The following is a 20,082-nucleotide window of genomic DNA, read 5'->3' on the forward strand; positions in this document are numbered from 1 at the left end:
TACATTTAATATTATAACTACAGTGCTGTTCTAATAATTACAGATTTCCTCATTATTGAACCCATCCTCACACTAGGCTGTTTAAAGCAGCGGCTGTCCTCTCCAAACACATTCATAAATTTTAACATACTGTATATTAAAAACAGGTTTGTTCTCATATATAAATTATTGTTATTATACATAAATATTCAGTTTATAGTTAGGCATAGGTTAGGTCAGGTGTTTAGATTCTGTTAGCGATTACAGTACATATTTGTATTTGAAGTACATGGGTGAAGCATTTATAGAATTCAGAAGCATTTATTCCATTTATAGAATTGTAGTTCGAACTTAGGACGCGAGTGAAGTACTTGTTCCGAAAGTGTTCAGATGTCATCAGTTGTGAGTCATGTGTAAACCGCTTTTCATTCATAAATGGGGTTTGGCAGCTGGATTAACAAGCTTGGATCTTTGTATACGAGGACGGGCTGCATTATTTGCTGGCACATGGTTCATTGGATCATGCTAGGTTCATTGGATCTCATTAGGTTCATTGGATCACATTAGGTTTATTGGATTGTGCTAAGATCACTGGATCACACTAGAATCACTAAATCATGCTAGGCCACTTGATCATACTAGTGTTATTGGATTTACTGCAGTTTGATAAATCATAGTCACACGATTTTGAAGGGCCTGGTTGGCATTTCTTGGATACAGTATTTGAGATTTACTATCTTACTATAGTCCAAACTGTTCAGGAGTTTTATAAATCCAGTTCAAAAGAAGAGCAGCTCTTGAAGCTAACCAACATAGTTGGTTCCTGAAATGAAATGAAAATGTATGTAATCCATTAGCTAACAAATTTATTACCAACAAATAGTGAATGATTAAGCAAGTTAATTAGATTTTGTGGAAAATTTATCACCAATGAATAGTGAATGATTAAGCAAGTTAATTAGATTTTGTGGAACGGTTGTACAAGAGAAAAAGAGGCACATTTATTAATTTATTTTAATTTATTTTTCAAAACATTTCTGAGACAGTATTACATCGCATAAAGGAGAATAAAGTTACTCTTGACTTTTGTATAGATAAAAGCACTAAAAAGATAGATAACACCAGAACTAATATCAAATGGTAAAAGATTCCTATACTATAAATAGGTACCAATAGCGTTATTGGTAAATACAAATTAAAAGGTCGTCTGTGGATAAGTATCTGTGAATGCTACAAAGTTTTTTATGAATATGAAAACTTATGGTACCAAAGTTAAGAAATTTTATATACAGTAATATGTTTAGGGACCACATAAATTTTAAACAGGTAATAATTTAGAATTTAGTATTTATCTGTCAAATGTTTTGTTTGGGAAAGTGATATTTAATATCACTTTCATTATCACATTATGATAATGATACACATTATGACTAATACAACTGTTGTAAGAAAATAATCTTGCTATAAAATAACTTATCAGAGCAAATCTTACAAATATTTTACCAATACCTACTGCAAAAATTTATTTCCACTAATACATCTGTTCACCTCTAATGATCACTTTCCTGTATTAGAAAAGAGGTTTTTGCCGACAGCTTGCACAGTGAGGTGCCAATTATACATTTTTATGCCCATAGTTACTGGGAGATATTTGTTGCCATTTCAATAATTTTATGTTTTTTGCTGAAATTTTAAAATTTTTAAGTAAACTATCTTAAAGGGACCATTTATGCATGTCCTCATATTTGTTCTTATGTTCTGTGTACTGTTTGAGGTGGTTACAGGTTATAATTGTTAAAGAGTATGCTCTACACAAGTATGTCATACTTAAGAAATAGCTAATGGTTCTAGCACCTGGAGTAGAGCTCCGATTTGAAAAACTTATTAGTACAGAGGCTGACACTAATCTGGATTGCATGATCTACTGGAGCTATGTCAAGCACAGAAGCAGCTGACTTATCAGCCTTCTTAAGTCTGACAAGTTAGTTTGAAGTTCCAAAATATTTTGGGAAATTTCAATGAGGGCTATTCTGTCTTAATTATGCCCATTAATTTTGTCTGATCTATGAGTGCTTAATAAGATAGCAGGAAGATGGATCCTCAGTTTAGACTTAACAGATTAAAGTAGTCTTCCATATTCCCTGATTAAACCCTGCTCAGTTCAGTTTAATTCATTTATTATGCACCCCTACCCATCTTGTGGGCAGTAGTGGAAAGGGTTACAGAGGCACATAATGGGCTCAGGGACTGAACCCCACAATTCATTTAGCTAAGCAAGTTACAATCTTGGTGAACTAGTTACAAAATTCAGTATAAATCGTCACATCAACAACATATGTATTTGCTCATTACTGTATACTGATAAAATAATTGGTGCTTATTTTTGTTCAATACAGTATATGACAAGATTGATGTATTGTGCAACTATTATATATTACTGTAATAAAATTAAAATTTAACTAAAAAGTAGTGCTGTTATGAAATCTTATGAAATTTGAGTTAAATTGCTAAGTTTAATTTTCAGAAAAGAATATAATTACTAATACTGTGCTAACCTGTAATTGATAGGCAGAAGCCTATGTCTGTGCTTCTATTTCCGACCACAGACATAAAGACGAACTGCATGCTCTTCGGGGCATCATAGGTTGTCAAGAGTGACCAGGTTTGTCCTCCGATATTCCCACAATATTTTGTTCTGGGATCACAAGGCAGCAGGAAGAAAAAAAGATGGTGTCCCGAATTCCATGTGTACAAATATTAAAGCATTAACACATTTAAAATTTTGGGTTGGTGGTGGGCTTAAATCATATTAACTCTGTATATGCATTAGTAAGTTGAATACACCTTTCGGTATATACCTTGTTCATCCCTTTAACATTGACCAATGGAATAGAACATAAGCTTTCCAATAAAAGAAAGTACACTAAGAAAATTGGATCATAATTTTTGTTGTTGTGTGGTACAGTACCCATACCATAAAAAGCGTATCAGCAAATTAGAAAAGTTGCATAGATTTAACGACCTATACGTGATACAGTATTAGGAAAGACTGAAGACCTTAAATATGCCAGAAGTAGAAGACAGAAGGAAAAAAATAAGAGGCAGTATGATCACTATATACCAAATTGTAAGAGTTTTAGTTTAGTTCATTTATTATGCACCCCATACCCATCTTGTGGGCGGTAGTGGAAAGGGTTACAGAGGCACATAATGGGCTCAGGGACTGAACCCCACAATTCATTTAGCTAAGCAAGTTACAATCTTGATGAGCTAGTTACAAAATTCAATATAAGTCATCACATCATCAATTTTTTCGAGATCGACCTCAAGTACAGGTTCTAAATTAAGCAACTGACATATGTGGAGAGCTAGTGTCAAAATTTATATGTTTGTCCTGCACACCGCCCCCCATCCAGTGGGCAGCGGTGGATAGGTTACAATCAATTGTAAGAGAAATTGAGAAAGTTGTTAAGGGAAAACTTTGAAATTCGCAACTTAAAGAACAAGAAGTAAATATTCAAGCTTTAAAAAGTGCTAAAAATGTATGAGAATTCCATTTTGTAAACGGTTCTAGTTGGGCATCTAGTTTCCTGGGATGCCATCAATTCAGCTGGCTGGTGCTGGTTATAGTGTTACTGTTGGTTATGTTTGTAGTGTTACCGTTAGTGGTGGTAGTGTTAAGGCAAGGCAATTATCGGGAGAAAGCGCCAAGCCATTATGACTATATAGTACTTGGAAGGGATTAGGATAAAGATTTGCAATGGGATGGGGGAAAGGAGTGGTGCCCAACCACTTGGACGATCAGGGATTGAACACAGACCTGCATGAAGCGAGACCATTGCTCTACTGTCCACACCAGTGTTGGTGGTAGTGATGGTTGTATTGCATAGGGTAGTTGGGGTTGTAAAGATAATGGTAGTGAACATAGTGGCAGTGATCAGTTATATTTAGAGGATTTCGGGGTTTAGCGTTCCCGCAGCCCGATCCTCGACCAGGCCTCCATTTTGTTACACCCCCCCCCCAGGAAGCAGCCCATAGAAGCTGTCTAACCACCAGGTACTTATTTACTGCTAGGTGAACATGAGCATCAGGGTGAAAGAAGCTCTGCCCATTTGTTTCTGCCGCCTCCAGAGATCGAACCCAGAACCTCAAGACTACTAATCCCGAGCGCTGTCACTCAGCTGTCAGGTAGTGTTCGCCGCAATAATGTTGGCTGTGGTCAAGGTAGGAGGTGAAGCCCGATTTCAAATTCAAAATTCAAAATATTTATTAAGGTAAAAGTACATACCTGTACTTAGAAGATGAGTTACAAACATAATGTTGGATTTATAGATACAGCTAGTACATACAATACCTAAAGCCACTAATACGCACAGCATTTCGGGCAAATTTCTCGAACATTACTAGAGGTACTAATAGGTAGGCTGACGACACAACCTTCATTTACTCCAGTCCTGATCCCCTTGCTCTAAATGCCACAGTAAATACTGAGCTAAATAAAGTTCATCTGTGGCTAACTGCCAACAAACTCACCCTTAACATTGACAAAACTTTCTATATTCTGTTTGGCAATAAATCCTCTAATCAAATAAATCTCAAAATAAACAATACCCAAATTTGTAACAAATTAGATGGCAAATTCCTTGGCATTCTCATTGACCACAAGCTGAATTTCCAGGGACACATTCTAAACATATCAAAAAAAGTTTCAAAAACTGTGGGCATTCTTTCTAAGATCAGATATTATGTACCACGCCCTGCCCTGGTGACTCTCTATTACTCCCTTATCTATCCATATCTCAACTATGGTATTTGTGCTTGGGGCTCTACTACCCAAAATCACTTACGTCCTCTAATTACTCAACACAAAGCTGCTATTAGGACAATATCCAATTCTGGCCCCAGACATCACTCGGTACCCCTACTCAAATCTCTGAATATGTTAGACATTAAGTCACTACACATTCTCTCATGTGTATTATACATATATAAAACGCTAAACTATAATGCCAATCCTGATCTCAAAAGCTTCATAGAAGGTTGTAACAGAACCCATGAGCACCACACCAGAAATAAATACAGTTTTGATATTCCTAGAGTACGACTTAATCAAACCAGAAATGCTCTACAAATCAAGGGGCCCAGAATGTGGAATGACCTTCCCAACCATGTTAAAGACTGTACCTCTCTCAACCAGTTTAAGTTAAAAACGAAGCTATACCTAATAAATTCCCTGTAACCTACCTTACCCCTCGATTGTCAACCCATGTATGTTTTTTTTTTTTTTTCAAATCAACGCTGTTTGAATGTAATTTTCTGTAATAATTTGTAATTGTATTTGTGCTGCTTTTTCAACAATGTTCCCCCCTCTTTTACCTATATTTTTATTTGTACTCAACGCATTTTTTTCTTTTTACCCATTAGTTTTAAGCTTTAGTCATTAGTGTTTTTTCCTGCCCGAAACGCTTTGCGTAATAGTGGCTTTAGATTCAGATTCAGATTCAGATTCAGATGTTTATTCAGGTAAGGTATATACATACAAGTGATGTTACATTAATGGATTGATATATAGATAGAGCTAGTACATACAATGCCTAAAGCCACTATTACGCAATGCGTTTCGGGCAAGAAAAACATTAATATCTAGAACTTAATACTAATTGAGCATAAAGAATAAAAGATGTTGAGAACAAATACAAATAAAGATAAAAAAAAAAGGGGGAACATGACTGAAAAAGCAGCACAAATACAATAGGTTGACAAACAGTGTTTATTAAAAAAAAGAAAAAAAGAAAATAACAGACATGGGTTGACAATAGAGGAGTGAGGTAGATTACAGGGAATTTATTAGGTAGTGTTTAGTTTTTATCTTAAACTGGTTGAGAGAGGTACAGTCTTTAACATGGTTGGGAAGGTCATTCCACATTCTGGGCCCCTTGATTTGCAGAGCATTTCTAGTTTGATTAAGACGTACTCTAGGAATATCAAAACTGTATTTATTTCTGGTGTGGTGCTCATGGGTTCTGTTACAACCTTCTATGAAGCTTTTAAGATCAGGATTGGCATTATAGTTTAGCGTTTTATATATGTATAATACACATGAGAGAATGTGCAGTGACTTAATATCTAACATATTAAGAGATTTGAGTAGGGGTACCGAGTGATGTCTGGGGCCAGAGTTGGATATTGTTCTAATAGCGGCTTTGTGTTGGGTAATTAGAGGACGTAAGTGATTTTGGGTAGTAGAACCCCAAGCACAAATACCATAGTTGAGATAAGGATAGATAAGGGAGTAATAGAGAGTCACCAGAGCAGGGCGTGGTACATAATATCTGATCTTAGAAAGAATGCCCACAGTTTTTGAAACTTTTTTTGATATATTTAGAATGTGTCCCTGGAAATTCAGCTTGTGGTCAATGAGAATGCCAAGGAATTTGCCATCTAATTTGTTACAAATTTGGGTATTGTTTATTTTGAGATTTATAAGACTAGAGGATTTATTGCCAAACAGAATATAGAAGGTTTTGTCAATGTTAAGGGTGAGTTTGTTGGCAGTTAGCCAAAGATGGACTTTATTTAGCTCAGTATTTACTGTGGCATTTAGAGCAAGAGGGTCAGGACTGGAGTAAATGAAGGTTGTGTCGTCAGCAAATAGAATTGGTTTGAGGTGTTGGGAGGCATTTGGAAGGTCATTAATGTAGATGAGAAAGAGGAGAGGGCCAAGTATGCTGCCCTGAGGAACACCAATGTTGATGGGTAGGGTGGGAGAAATTGTATTATTCACAGAAACATATTGGAGCCTATCAGTAAGGTAGGACTCGAGGTATTGTAGGGAGTGTCCTCTGACTCCATAATGATGTAATTTAAGAAGAAGGTTTTGGTGGTTGACAGTATCAAAAGCTTTACGCAGGTCCACAAATAACCCAACAAACCCAAGGCTTTAGGCATTGTATGTACTAGCTCTATCTATAAAGCCAACAAACTTTGTAAAATCTCTTTATGTATGTACCTTTATGTATGTAAATGTAAATTTTTGTATGTAAAATCTCTGTATGTATGTACTAAACCCAAGGCTTTAGGCATTGTATGTACTAGCTCTATCTATAAAGCCAACAAACTTTGTAAAATCTCTTTATGTATGTACCTTTACCTAAATAAAAATTATTATTATTATTATTATTATAGGTAAATATGCAAACACATTTTAATCTTCACAATAAAGTCATAATCAACATTATGATTTTTGTTTAAAGTCTGTTCATAGAACAAACCACCATGTGTCACTTTAATAAGTACTGTACTTCAACTTTATGTTCCTTAAATACCCACTGCAAGAAAGATCAATAAATCTCCACAAGTGCTTACATGATGTTCACCACAAGTTTGTCTTCAGAGCAGCCTGGTGACATGACGATGCTACCTCGGCCAATTACACTGATGGTCGCCAGGCCCGTCTGCATGAATGCTGGGATCTGAACCACACGAGAAAGGTTTGGCAGAGTTAGTGCATCATATCGCAGATGAAGGTATTGCAAAGTTAGTGCATTGCTTGCTTCTTTATTGACAGCAGAGGAGCGTTAGAGTCTTTAAATAGCAGACGCCCAGTATATCAGAATATTGTGATAGAGTGTAGAGAGAATGTTAAGAGACTAGAAAAAACTGGGTATAAAGTAAGATTCATGTGGATCCCTTCACATGTGGGAATACTGTTGAATGAGGTAGTTGATGACATAGCGAAGAGAGCCACTGAAAAAACTCTTGTTGATGTTGTATGTCAGTTAACCTTGAAACAAATAAAAACAAGACTCAAGGTGATTCAGGAGGGTGAAGAAATGATAAAGAGAATGGCAATGGTGGACAGTAGTAACACACTTAAGAATTATTCAATAATAAATACAAATTCGACCTTCACTTATGGTAAAGGAAAGTCTACTTGGAAGGATTCAATTTACACGAGATTACGATTAGGATATAAATATATCTGGCAATACGGTGTTGATGTCAGTGAACAAGATAAGGAGTGTAAATTATGTAGTATGCCGTACGCCCACACCTTAGAACATTATGTATTAGAGTGTCACCTTATTGAAAAATATAGAAATAAGGAAATAAATAGTGTACCACATCAAATTGTTTGGATGTGTGACAATGGTATAATAGACAGTATACTTAGGAGCTACAAGAATTTTGCCCCAAGAATGTAACAATTATATGCTGTACTTGCTGTATGCAATGTTAAATGGGATTCTTGTACTGTTATATGTCTATTTGTACTCACTGAATTTGTGCGCCCCTTGACGGACTTGAAGTAGAGGGGGGTAGAAATAGCCTAAGCTACTCTATCCCTTTGAGATGTATTTATTGCTTATCTCAATAAACATACTTGAACTTGAACTTGAACTTGCATTACACCATTCACACTTAGGATCAATATATGGTTAAATTTAGGCATTGCTTTAAATCTCAGAAATTTTTCAGAAATTTATACTTATTATTTTGTTTATGAATAAACGCAACAGAAAGGCCCTTATGACAAGTGTAAAGGACAGAACTTTTGAATTAGAGTGGGGCGCCACTTACCTCACTGTCACAAGAATAGCCACTTACCATCACCAGGGTGGTCACTTACCGTCACTGTGAGGCTACAGGTGATGCCTTTTGGATAGTTGTTCGGATAACCCGGTGTACACCAGTTAGCTTGGGAGCCATTGGAGATGAGTACTATCAGGTTACATGCTGGATGGGAAGCAACAAAATCTTTGGTTTAATATGCTCCCGCCCTATTGTCCTGTATTTTGTTTAATATGTTGAACTTATTGTACTTTATTCGTTTGTGAGGTGTATTCTGTACCAATACACTGTATCAGTATACAATGGAAATTATTCTTAGTGACCACTGTTGGTCCTTACTCAGTCTTTTAAACAAAGAACATATTAATTGGATATACACCAAGAAATGCTAATAATTTCTACAAAATATTTTCTTAGCACAAAATAGCTCAATATTTACCGATCTGGTAAAAAAATCTGTATTTAATAGAACAGTAACTTCAGAAATCTGAAAATATATTTCTATCAAGAAAAAATAATGAAATTCAGAATTCTTTCCGGATATCACGTAAGAGACTTTCCGGATTTTTTAAGTTTCCGTTACATTGAATTCCGGATTAGTGCGGTCGAACTGGATAATTTTGGAAATAATTAACAGTAGTATAGTTATCAACATACTTGTATTGATGGGAGCAGACGTAGTGGTGATTTTAATAATAGGTCTTGTGGTGGTGGTAGTAGTTGGTGTGCTTGTTGTGGGCAGAGTAATGGGGGTTGTTGACAGTGTTGTGGTATTTGAAGTAGTTTTAATAGTAGTTAAGGTGGTTGTTGGCGTTGTTTTAGTGATGAGTGTCGTGGGTGATGTAATTATAGTGGTGGGTGCTGTAGTTGTAGTGGGGATTGGTGGGGTTTGGTTTGTGGTCGTAGTAGTGGTTGTGTCGGTTGTTGGTGGGATTGTATATGTGGTTGTTGTGGTAGTTGTAGAGGTGGTTGGTGTGGCTGTAGCAATAGCTGTAATAGTTGATGTGGTTGTAAGTGCGATTGGTGTGGGTGCCGTGACTGATGTGGTTGTAGTCGTAGATGTCATAGTTGTAGGAGAAACTGGAATGGTTGTAATAGTTGTATGGGTGATTGCTGTAGTTGTATTAGTGACTATGATGGTGGATGTGGTTATAGGTGTGGTTGCTACGGTGGTAAATATGATTTTAGTTGTGGTTAGCACGATTGTAGAGATGGTTGACGTGATTAGGCTTGTGGTTGCATTGTATATAGTGACAGTTGTAGTTGTGGATGGCGTTGATGTATGGGTGGATGAAGTTGTATATGGTGTAGATATACGTGGGGTTGTTGTGGTTGTTATAGAAGTAAATAATGTGGTTGTAGTGGTCTTTGAAGTATCTACAGAGGAGGCTGATGTAGTTGATATTGTGGATACCGTAGGCGTGGTTGATAAGGTTAAATCGATGGTTGACTTGGTTGTAGGGATAGTTGACGTGGCTGTAGTGATGTATGTTGTGGCTGTAGCTTCTATTGGCGTTGTTGTCGTGGTTGTAGGGATGGTTGTAACACTAGATGTAAGACTTATAATGGTGGATGTTGATATAGATGTGGTTGTTATGGTTGGCGTGGTTGTAGTAGTGATTGACATTGCAGTAGGATTAATTGACGTGTTTGAATTTACAGTTGGTATGGTGGTAGCGGGGGTTGAAATAGTTATGGATGTTGTACTGGTGATTGAAGTGTCTGTACTGGTGGCTGGCGTAGTTTGAATGGTAGATGTTGTTGTCGGGGTGGTCGACGTGGTTGTAGTAGTGGATGTCGTGTCTGAAGTGGTAAATGGCGTGGTTGTAGAGGTTGTTGACATGGTTGTGATGGTAGTAGGAACAGTTGTGGTAATATTTGTATTTGTGGTTGAAGTATTTGTAGTAGTTACTGTAATGATGGATATGATTATAGGTGTGGTGGTGGTGGTTGTGGTTGACATCCTTGTAAAGGTAATTGGAGTGGTTATGGTAGTTGATGTGTTTGTAGTGGTCTCTGAATTATCGCTAGTTGTGGTTGGTGTGGCTGACGCGGTTGTGTTGTCGGTTGTAAGAGTGGTTGGCGTGGTTAAATCGGTAGTTGACTTGGTTATTGGGGTGGGTGACGTGGCTGTAGTAATAGGTTCCGTGCTTGTATAAATGTTCGACGAGGTTGTATGACTGGTTGAAGAGGTTGTATGACTGGTTGAAGAGGTAGTTAGCGTGGCTTCAGTGATGGATGTCAATAATGCAGCTGTTGTTGACGTGGTTGTAGTTGTGGTTAGTGTTGTTGCCGAACTGACTCGCGTGGTAGTTGTTATAGTTGGTGTGGCAATAGGGGTGGTTGAAAGGGTTATGGTTGAGATGGTTGTAGTAGTGATTGAAACATATGAAGTTGTGGTTGTTATGGTGAAAGGGATGCTTGGTATGTTTGTAGCAAATGTGGTTGTAATCGCCTTTGAAGCATCATATGTAGTGGCTGTTGGTGTGAGTGTTGTTGATGTGGTTGTAGTGGAGGTTGTAAAAGTGGATGATGTAATTAATGAAGTGGTTGTAGTGTTTGTTGTAAGGGTAGTTTGTGTGTTTGAAGTGGTGGATTTCGTGGTTGTAGAGTTATATGACATGAATTCAGCGGTTATTGAAGTATCTGTGGTGACATTTGTGAGAATGGTTGACACCGTTAAACAGGTGGTTGACGTGGTTGTAGTGGTGGTTGGCGTGCTTGTAGTGGTGGGTGTCGTGGTTGCGGTGTTGGAAGTTGTAATGTACATGATTAAAGAGGTAGTTAGCGTGGATATATCGGTGGATGTGGCTGTAGGTGTTGTTAACGTGGTTATTGTTGTGGTGTTAGGGATGATTGTAGTTGATGTATCGGTAGTAGGTGTAGTAGTGGTTGTAATGATAGTTGTTGATATTTGTGTGATTCTTGTGGTGGTTGGCGTGGTTGAAGTAACAGATGGTAGAATGGTAGCGTTAGCTGAAGTGGTTATTGTTGTTGTGGTTGTAGTAGTGATTGAAGTGTCTGTAAGGGTGGTTGGTGTAGTTGTTACCAATGCTGAAGAGTTAATTGATGTGGTTAGCGTCATTGTGGTATATGTGGTTATTGTTGTGTTTGATGAATCTATAGTGGTTCTTTGTGTGAGTGTTGTTGATGTGGTTGTAGAAAAGGTTGTAGGAATGGTTGACGGAGTTAACGATGTGACTGACGTGGTTATTGTGGTTGTAGAGAGAGTTTTATTGGTAAATGACGGCACAGTGACTGACGTGGTTGTAGGCGAAGATGTCATAGTTGTAGGAGAAACTGGAGTGGTTGTAGAAGTAGTTGTATGGGTGGTTGGTGTACTTGTAGTTGTGACTATGATGGTGGATGTGGTTATAGGTGTGGTTGTTATGGTGGTAGATGTGATTTTAGTAGTGCTTGGTACGGTTGTAGAGATGTTTGACGTGATTGTGGTTGAATTGTCTGCTGCAACTGTGGTTGGTGAAGTTGTACATGGTGTAGATATACAGGTTGTTGTCGTCGTTGTTGATGTAAATAACGTGGTTGTAGTGGTTTCTGAAGTGTCTCCAGAGGTTGTTGATGTCACTGATGTTAACAGGGTTGTGGTGTCTGTTGCAGGGATGGTTAACAAACCGGCGGTTGACTTGGTTGCAGTGGTTGTAGGGGTAGTTAACGTGGTTGTAGCTGTTGTTGGCGTGGGTATTATTGTTGTCGTATTGATGGTTGTAACACTGGATGTATGGGTAGTAGGTGTAGCAGTAGTGGTTGTAATGATGGTGGTTGATATAGGTGTACTTGTTGTAGTGGTTGTATTAGTAGTTGGCGTTGTTGAAGGGGTGAGTGACATGGTTGGAGTGGTGGTAACGTTAGTTGAAGTGGTTGTAGCAGTGACTGAAGTGTCTATAGTGGTCGTGGTTTGTGTAATTGTGGTAGCAGATGCTGTAAAGTTGGTTGAAGTGGTTGGAATTGCTGATGGTGTGGTTGGTGTGATTGTGGTATGTTTGGTTGTTGTGGTCGTCGATGAATCTGTTGTGGTTGTTGGTGCGAGAGTTTGTGACGTGGTTGTAGTAGAGGTTGTAGGAGTGGTTGACGTAGTTGACAATATGATTGACATGGTTGTTGTGGTTGTAGAGGAAGTTACGGTGGTAAATGTGTTCTCAGCGGTTATTGACGTGGTTATTGTTGTGTTATTAGGAGTAGTTGTAGAGGTGGTTGTAGTTGCAGTGGTGGGTGTAGTTATGTGTGTGGTTGTTATGGTGATTGGCGTTGTTATAGCTATTGTTGACGTGTTTGTCATGGTGATTGCAGAGATGGTTGTAGCAATAGTTGTTTGTGAAGTAGGTGTAGTTATTGTAGTGGTTGTAATAGTGGATGTTGTGATTTGAGTGGTTGTAATAATGATTGACATTGTTGTAGAGGTGATTAATGTGGTTAATGTTATATTTGGTATGGCAGTATTGGTGGTTGAAATGGTTGTGGTTGATGTGGTTGCAGTACTAATAGAAGTGCCTGTAGTGGTAGTTGGTGTAGTTGGGTTTGGCGTTGTTGTTGAGGTGGTTGGCGAGATTCGAATGTCGGATTGTGTGGTTGTAGGGGTGGTTAGCGTGGTTGTTGTATATATGATAGTTGTGATGTTTGAAGAATCTTTAGTGATAGTTGGTGTGGTTGATGTTGACGTGGTTGTGGTTGTACTAATGGTTGAAATTGTTAAATTGGTAGCTGGCTTGATTGTTGTGGTTAATGGGGTGGCTGACGTAGTTGTAGTGATGGGTGTAATGGTTGTAGAAGTGTTTAACGTGGTTGTGTGAGTTGATTTGGAGTTAGTTGGTGTGGGTGGAGTCGTGGTTGTATCTGTTGTCGACGTCATTGTTGTTGTGGTGGTGGTGGTTGGAATAGTTGTAGCGACAGCTGTTTGGGTGGTTGTAGTTGTGGTTTTAGTTGGGGATGTTAATAGAAGTGTGGTTGTTTTGGTGATTGGGATGGTTGTTGTGGTAGTTGACGTATCTGTAGCAGTGGGTGTCGTGGTTGTAGCTGGTGTTGACGTGGGTGTTATGATGGTATTTTGGATGGTTGTAGCAAAAGTTGGTTGTGTAGCTGTTGATGTAAGTGCTGTTGTTATGATTAACGTGGTTGTTGTAGTTGTTGTTGTAGGGGTGACCAACATAACTGATTGTGTAGTGGGAGTGGTTGACAGGGTTATTGTTGATGTAGTTATGATTGAAGTGTCTCTACTGGTTGATTTATAGGTGGTTAACGTGGATGGAGTGATGTATAATATTGTAGAGGTTGTAATTGTGGTAGCTGTGGTTGTAGTCGTCTTTGAGGTATCTGTAGTGGTGGTTTGTGCTAGTGTTGTTAACGTGGTTGTAGAAAAGGTTGTAGGAATAGTTGACGTAGTTGACGATATGACTGACGTGGTTTTTGTGGTTGTAGAGAGAGTTTTATTGGTAAATGACAGCACAGTGACTGACGTGGTTGTAGTCGAAGATGTCTTAGTTGTAGGAGAAATTGGAGTGGTTGTAGAAGTAGTTGTATGGATGGTTGGTGTACTTGTAGTTGTGACTATGATGGTGGATGTGGTTATAGGTGTAGCTGCTACGGTGGTAGATGTGATTTTAGTAGAGGTTGGCACGATTGTAGAGATGTTTGACGTGATTGTGGTTGAATTGTCTGATACAACGGTGGATGGCGAAGTTGTACACGGTGTAGATGTACAGGTTGTTGTCGTGGTTGTTGATGTAAATAACGTGGTTGTAGTGGTGTCTGAAGTATCTCCAGAGGTTGTTGATGTAACAGATGTTGACAGGGTTGTGGTGTCTGTTGCACTGGTGGTTAACAAATCGGCGGTTGACTTGGTTGCAGTGGTTGTAGGAGTAGTTAACGTGGTTGTAGCTGTTGTTGACGTGGATATTGTTGTTGTCGAATTGATGGTTGTAAGAATGGGTGTATGAGTAGTAGGTGTAGCATTAGTGGTTGTAATGATGGTGGTTGATATAGGTGTACTTGTTGTAGTGGTTGTATTAGTAGTTGGCGTTATTGAAGGGGTGAGTGACATGGTTGGAGTGGTAGTAACGATAGTTGAAGTGGTTGTAGCAGTGACTGAAGAGTCTATAGTAGTGGTGGTTTGTGTAATTGTGGTAGCAGATGCTGTAGAGTTGGTTGAAGTGGTTGGATTTGCTGTTGGTGTGGTTGGTGTGATTGTGGTATATTTGGTTGTTGTGGACTTCGATGAATCTGTTGGGGTTGTTGGTGCGGGTGTTAGTGACGTGGTTGTAGGAGAGGTTGTAGGAGTGGTTGACATAGTAGACGACATGAATGACATGGTTGTTGTGGTTGTAGAGGTTACGGTGGTAAATTTGTTCTCAGCCGTTATTGACGTGGTTATTGTTGTGTTATTAGTAGTTGTGGAGGTGGTTGTAGTTGCCGTGGTGGATGTAGTTATGTGTGTGGTTGTTATGGTGATTGGCGTTGTTATAGCTATTGTTAACGTGTTTGTCATGGTGATTGCAGAGATGGTTGTAGCAATAGTTGCTTGTGAAGTTGGTGTAGTTACTGTAGTGGTTGTATTAGTAGATGTTGTGATTTGCGTGGTTGTAATAATGATTGACATTGTTGTAGAGGTGATTAATGTGGTTAATGTTATATTTGGTATGGCAGTATTGGTGGTTGAAATGGTTGTGGTTGATGTGGTTGCAGTACTAATAGAAGTGCCAGTAGTGGTAGTTGATGTAGTTGGGTTTGGCGTTGTTGTTGAGGTGGTTGGCGTGGTTCGAATGTCGGATTGTGTGGTTGTAGGGGTGGGTAGCGTGGTTGTTGTATATATGATAGTTGTGATGTTTGAAGAATCTGTAGAGATGGTTGGTGTGGTTGATGTTGACGTGGTTGTGGTTGTATTAATGGTTGAAATTATAAAAACGGTAGCTGGCATGGTTATTGTGGTTATCGGGGTGGCTGACGTAGTTGTAGTGATGGGTGTAACGGTTGTTGAAGTGTTTAACGTGGTTGTGTGAATTGTTGTAGAATTAGTTGATATGGTTGCGGTCGTTGTTGTATCTGTTGTCGACGTCGTTGTTGTGGTGGTGGTGGTTGGGACAGTTGTAGCGACAGCTGTTTGGGTGGTTGTAGTTGTGGTTTTAGTTGAAGATGTTAATACAGGTGTGGTTGTTGTGGTAGTTGACGTATCTATAGCAGTGGGTGTCGTGGTTGTAGCTGTTGTTGACGTGTGTGTAATGATGGTTTTTGTGATGGTTGTAGAAAAAGTTGTTTGTGTAGCTGTTGTAATGGTAGATGTTGATGTAAGTGCTGTTGTTGTGATTAGCGTGGTTGTTGTAGTTGTTGTTGTAGGGGTGACCAACATAACTGATTGTGTAGTGGGAGTGGTTGACAGGGTTATGGTTGATGTAGTTATGATTGAAGTGTCTCTACTGGTTGATTTATAGGTGGTTAACGTGGATGGAGTGATATATAATATAGTAGAGGTTGTAATTGTGGTAGGTGTGGTTGTAGTCGTCTTTGAGGTATCTGTAGTGGTGGTTTTTGTGATTGTTGTTGTCGTGGTTGTAGTGGAGATTGTAGAAGTGGTTAACATAGGTATGAATGTAACTGGCGTGGTTGTTGTTGTAGTGGTTGTTGATGTAGTTGTAGCAGTTGTTGTAAAAGTAGATGGTATGTTTGGAGTGGTGGATTCCGTAGTTGTAAAGATAAAAGACATACTTGGTACGGTTGTTGACGTGGTTGTGGTGTTAGTTGTGGGACTGGCTGACGTAGATAAATAGGTTGTGGACTCGGTTGGCGTGGTTGTAGGAATGGTTGACATAGCTATGGTGATGGGTGTCGAGGTCGTGTGCATGGTTGTAGAGGAAGTTGGCGTGGCAGTATCAGTGGTTGTCAGGGTTGTATGTATTAACTTGGTTGTTTCTGTTACAACCATGGTTGTAGCATATGTATAGGTAGTAGGTATGGTTGTAGTGCTGGTTGCAATGATGGTTGTTGATATCGGTATGCTTGTTGTGGTGGCTGGCGTGGTTGCAGTAGTGTCTGACGTTGTTGTGGATGTGATTGACGAGGATAAAATGATAGTTGTTGTGCTGGTAGCGTTGGTCGAAGTGGTTATGGCAGGTGTGGTTATAGCAGCGATTGTAGTGTATGTAGGTGTGGTTGGTGTAGTTGGAATAGTGGATTGTGTGGTTGTAGGGGGAGTTAACGTGATTGTGGTAGATGTAGGGGTAACCCTTAAAGTATCTGTAGTAATAGTTGGTGTGATTCTTGTTGTCGTGGTTGTGGTTAAGGTTGTAGAAGTGGTTGTCATAGTTAAAGATGTTGTTGTCGTTGTTGTAGGGGTAAATGACATGGTTGGTGGGGGTCTTGACGTGGTAGATATTGTAGGGGTGGTTGATGTAGTTGTAGTGGTAATTAGTGTGAGTGTTGTTGACGGGATTGTTGTTGAGTTTGAAGGAGTAGGTAACGTAGGAGAATTGGAGATTGACGTGGTGATTGTGGTTGTAGGGGTGGCTGACATGGTTGTAGTGTCGAACTTCGTGTTTATGGGTGTGATTAACGTGAATGTAGTGGTGATTATAAGGGTGGTTGTATAAGTGATTGACGTGGCTGCAGACGTGGTTGATGTGGTTGCAGGAGTAGCTGACGTCGTTGCAATGGTGGTTGTAGAGGCCACTGATGTGATTTCAGGGAAGACTGACGTTGTTATAAAGTTGTTTGACGTAGTTGTAGGTGTGGTTGTATTGATAAAAGTCGTGGTTAGCGTGGTTGAAGTGGTAGTTACGGAGACACCGACTCCGGTGGTGGTCACATCTGAAAAAAAAGAGATAGTGTTTTTTTAGTTGTCGTGGTAGTATTAAGGTGGTTGTGTGGTGATTGATGTGTTAAGGTAGTCGTGTGGTGATTGATGTGTTAAGGTAGTCAAGTGGTGATTGATGTGTTAAGGTAGTCAAGTGGTGATTGATGTGTTAAAGTAGTCGTGTGGTGATTGATGTGTTAAGGTAGCCGTGTGTGGTGATTGATGTGTTAGGGTAGTCGTGTGGTGATTGATGTGTTAAGGTAGTCGTGTGGTGATTGATGTGTTAAGGTAGTCGTGTAGTGATTGATGTGTTAAGGTAGTCGTGTGGTGATTGATGTGTTAAGGTAGTCATGTAGTGATTGATGTGTTAAGGTAGTCGTGTGGTGATTGATGTTTTAAGGTAGTCGTGTGGTGATTGTTATCTTGGGTACTCTATAGTGACAGCTGGATGTTATATACCTAATCTGTTGCTATAAATATATGTCATGATAGCTGTGACAAACTGAGTTATAGTTAATCAACTGTAACACGTTGTGAAGTATTTCGGTGTTATGATATACTAATGCAACAAGGTTGAAGGACTAAGCAACACGTGTGTACCAGTCTTCAGAGTGAGACAAAGTTGACTTTACACATTTAAGGAGTTTTACACTAGGAATTATTATTATTATTATTATTATTATTATTATTATTATTATTATTATTATTATTTTGAGCTATGATCAAGTTTGAATAATGAAAAATATATTCGTTTGTAACAATTCATTGTTGGGGGACAGGCAGCCAGTGTATATATACATGTTAGGATTATATATCGGTCAGACACAGGTAATGTCTTTAATCGGGGAATGACTTTGGTAAAGGTGATTGATTTACTTTAAAACGACTCTTCTGAGTGAAGTTCGGCTCTCAACCGAGGATCCCGGGTTCAATCCTCGGGCAGGACAGAGACGGTTGGGCACGTTTCCCTTCACCTGATACCTCGCTTCTCCTAACTCCTGGCGAAGGTCAAAACTTAGCCTGCGGTGAACTCGATAAGTACAGGTTTCTTGTCCACGACAACGGGAAACAAAATTAAATGCTAGTTGACCATCAGCAGGAAATGGCGTAAGTGAGTAGTTGAGTAGTTAGCTGGGGAAAAAGAGCTTTTTGTCTGCACTCAAACCCTTATTTATCCCCCCCCCCCTCTATTGTCCCTTTGAAACACAGATGTGTAACTCACTGTCTACGGGACCAATGGGAACCTTGCAGTAGCAGCGCCTGTAGTTGATGTACCGCACTTGGATGCTGTACCCTGGTCTCTGTACCGCCGTCACAACATGAAACGTAAGACAATTATCAGATGAAAGCACTAAGCTAGTAGGACAATATACCACTAGAAGGGGATATGACGACACACCAAGATCTGGTATATGAGAATTGAATGACTAACGGTATAATCATTTAATCGAATGGTAAACGAATATACACATACAGAGACATTACCTGCACGCCATTCATGTATTTAAGGACTAACACAAAGATTTAGTGAAAACTGTAGTTTTGCTAACCAGTTTGTCGGCCCAAGCTTGATAGGTTTCACGCCAGGTGGCAACACTAGCCTCAGCAATACCCAGCGTCAACACCAGCGTCAACACCAACATCCTGCCAGCAAGAAAACACATGAACAACACAAGCTTCCTCAACACATAGTTATATTAATTAGTATTACTATTTTTTTTTGTCCAAGAATAAGACGTATCATTTTAATTAATTTAAAATTTCTTGCATTTTAAACTACCGTTGAGATCAAATTATTTATATTTAAATGATCATTATCTAGTTTGTTGACATATTGTCATTAACTTGGTTTCGTGTTGGACTTGAGGACTATCAGCCTCTGGAGGGCTATTAAGACCTCTACAGTAGCGTTCTAACCAACTAGAAAGTGTACTGTAGCCCTGAACATTGTCTACAGCTAAAGTAAACTGTTTGTGTATATACACCGAGAAGAGGAGTACACCTCTCTGCATATATATATATATATATATATATATATATATATATATATATATATATATATATATATATATATATATATATATATATATATATATATATGTCGTACCTAATAGCCAGAACGCACTTCTCAGCCTACTATTCAAGGCCCGATTTGCCTAATAAGCCAAGTTTTCATGAATTAATGTTTTTTCGTCTACCTAACCTACCTAACCTAACCTAACCTAGCTCTTTTTGGCTACCTAACCTAACCTTACCTATAAATATAGGTTAGGTTAGGTTAGGTAGGGTTGGTTAGGTTCGGTCATATATCTACGTTAATTTTAACTCCAATAAAAAAAAATTGACCTCATACATAGAGAAAAGGGTTGCTTTATCATTTCATAAGAAAAAAATTATAGTAAATATATTTATTCAGGAAAACTTGGCTTATTAGGCAAATCGGGCCTTGAATAGTAGGCTGAGAAGTGAGTTCTGGCTACTAGGTACGACATATATATATATATATATATATATATATATATATATATATATATATATATATATATATGTATATATATATATATATATATATATATATATATATATATATATATATATATATATATATATATATATATATATATATATATATATATATATATATATATATATATATATATATATATATATTGAGACTAATGGCTCTCACCTGATAATTATACCTCACAGACTTAACATATTACATGCACATATAT

The 20,082-nt window shown here is 38.4% G+C and overlaps 1 protein-coding gene across 1 annotated transcript; it reads right to left on the reverse strand.

Moving 5' to 3' along the window:
* Positions 1-89: 89 nt before the first annotated feature.
* Positions 90-18,990, reverse strand: LOC123765152 (mucin-2-like). The gene is made up of 7 exons (XM_045753625.2): positions 18,898-18,990; positions 18,570-18,774; positions 9,208-17,361; positions 8,609-8,715; positions 7,345-7,451; positions 2,535-2,674; positions 90-802 (listed from the first exon to the last, which is right to left on the reverse strand). The coding sequence occupies exons 1-7, from the start codon at positions 18,988-18,990 to the stop codon at positions 783-785; spliced, it is 8,826 nt and encodes a 2,941-aa protein (XP_045609581.2). The 3' UTR covers positions 90-782.
* Between the last annotated feature and the right edge of the window lie 1,092 nt (positions 18,991-20,082).

This window comes from Procambarus clarkii, chromosome 29 (genome assembly GCF_040958095.1).
Source record: "Procambarus clarkii isolate CNS0578487 chromosome 29, FALCON_Pclarkii_2.0, whole genome shotgun sequence".
In the NCBI taxonomy this organism is placed as follows: Eukaryota; Metazoa; Arthropoda; class Malacostraca; order Decapoda; family Cambaridae; genus Procambarus; species Procambarus clarkii.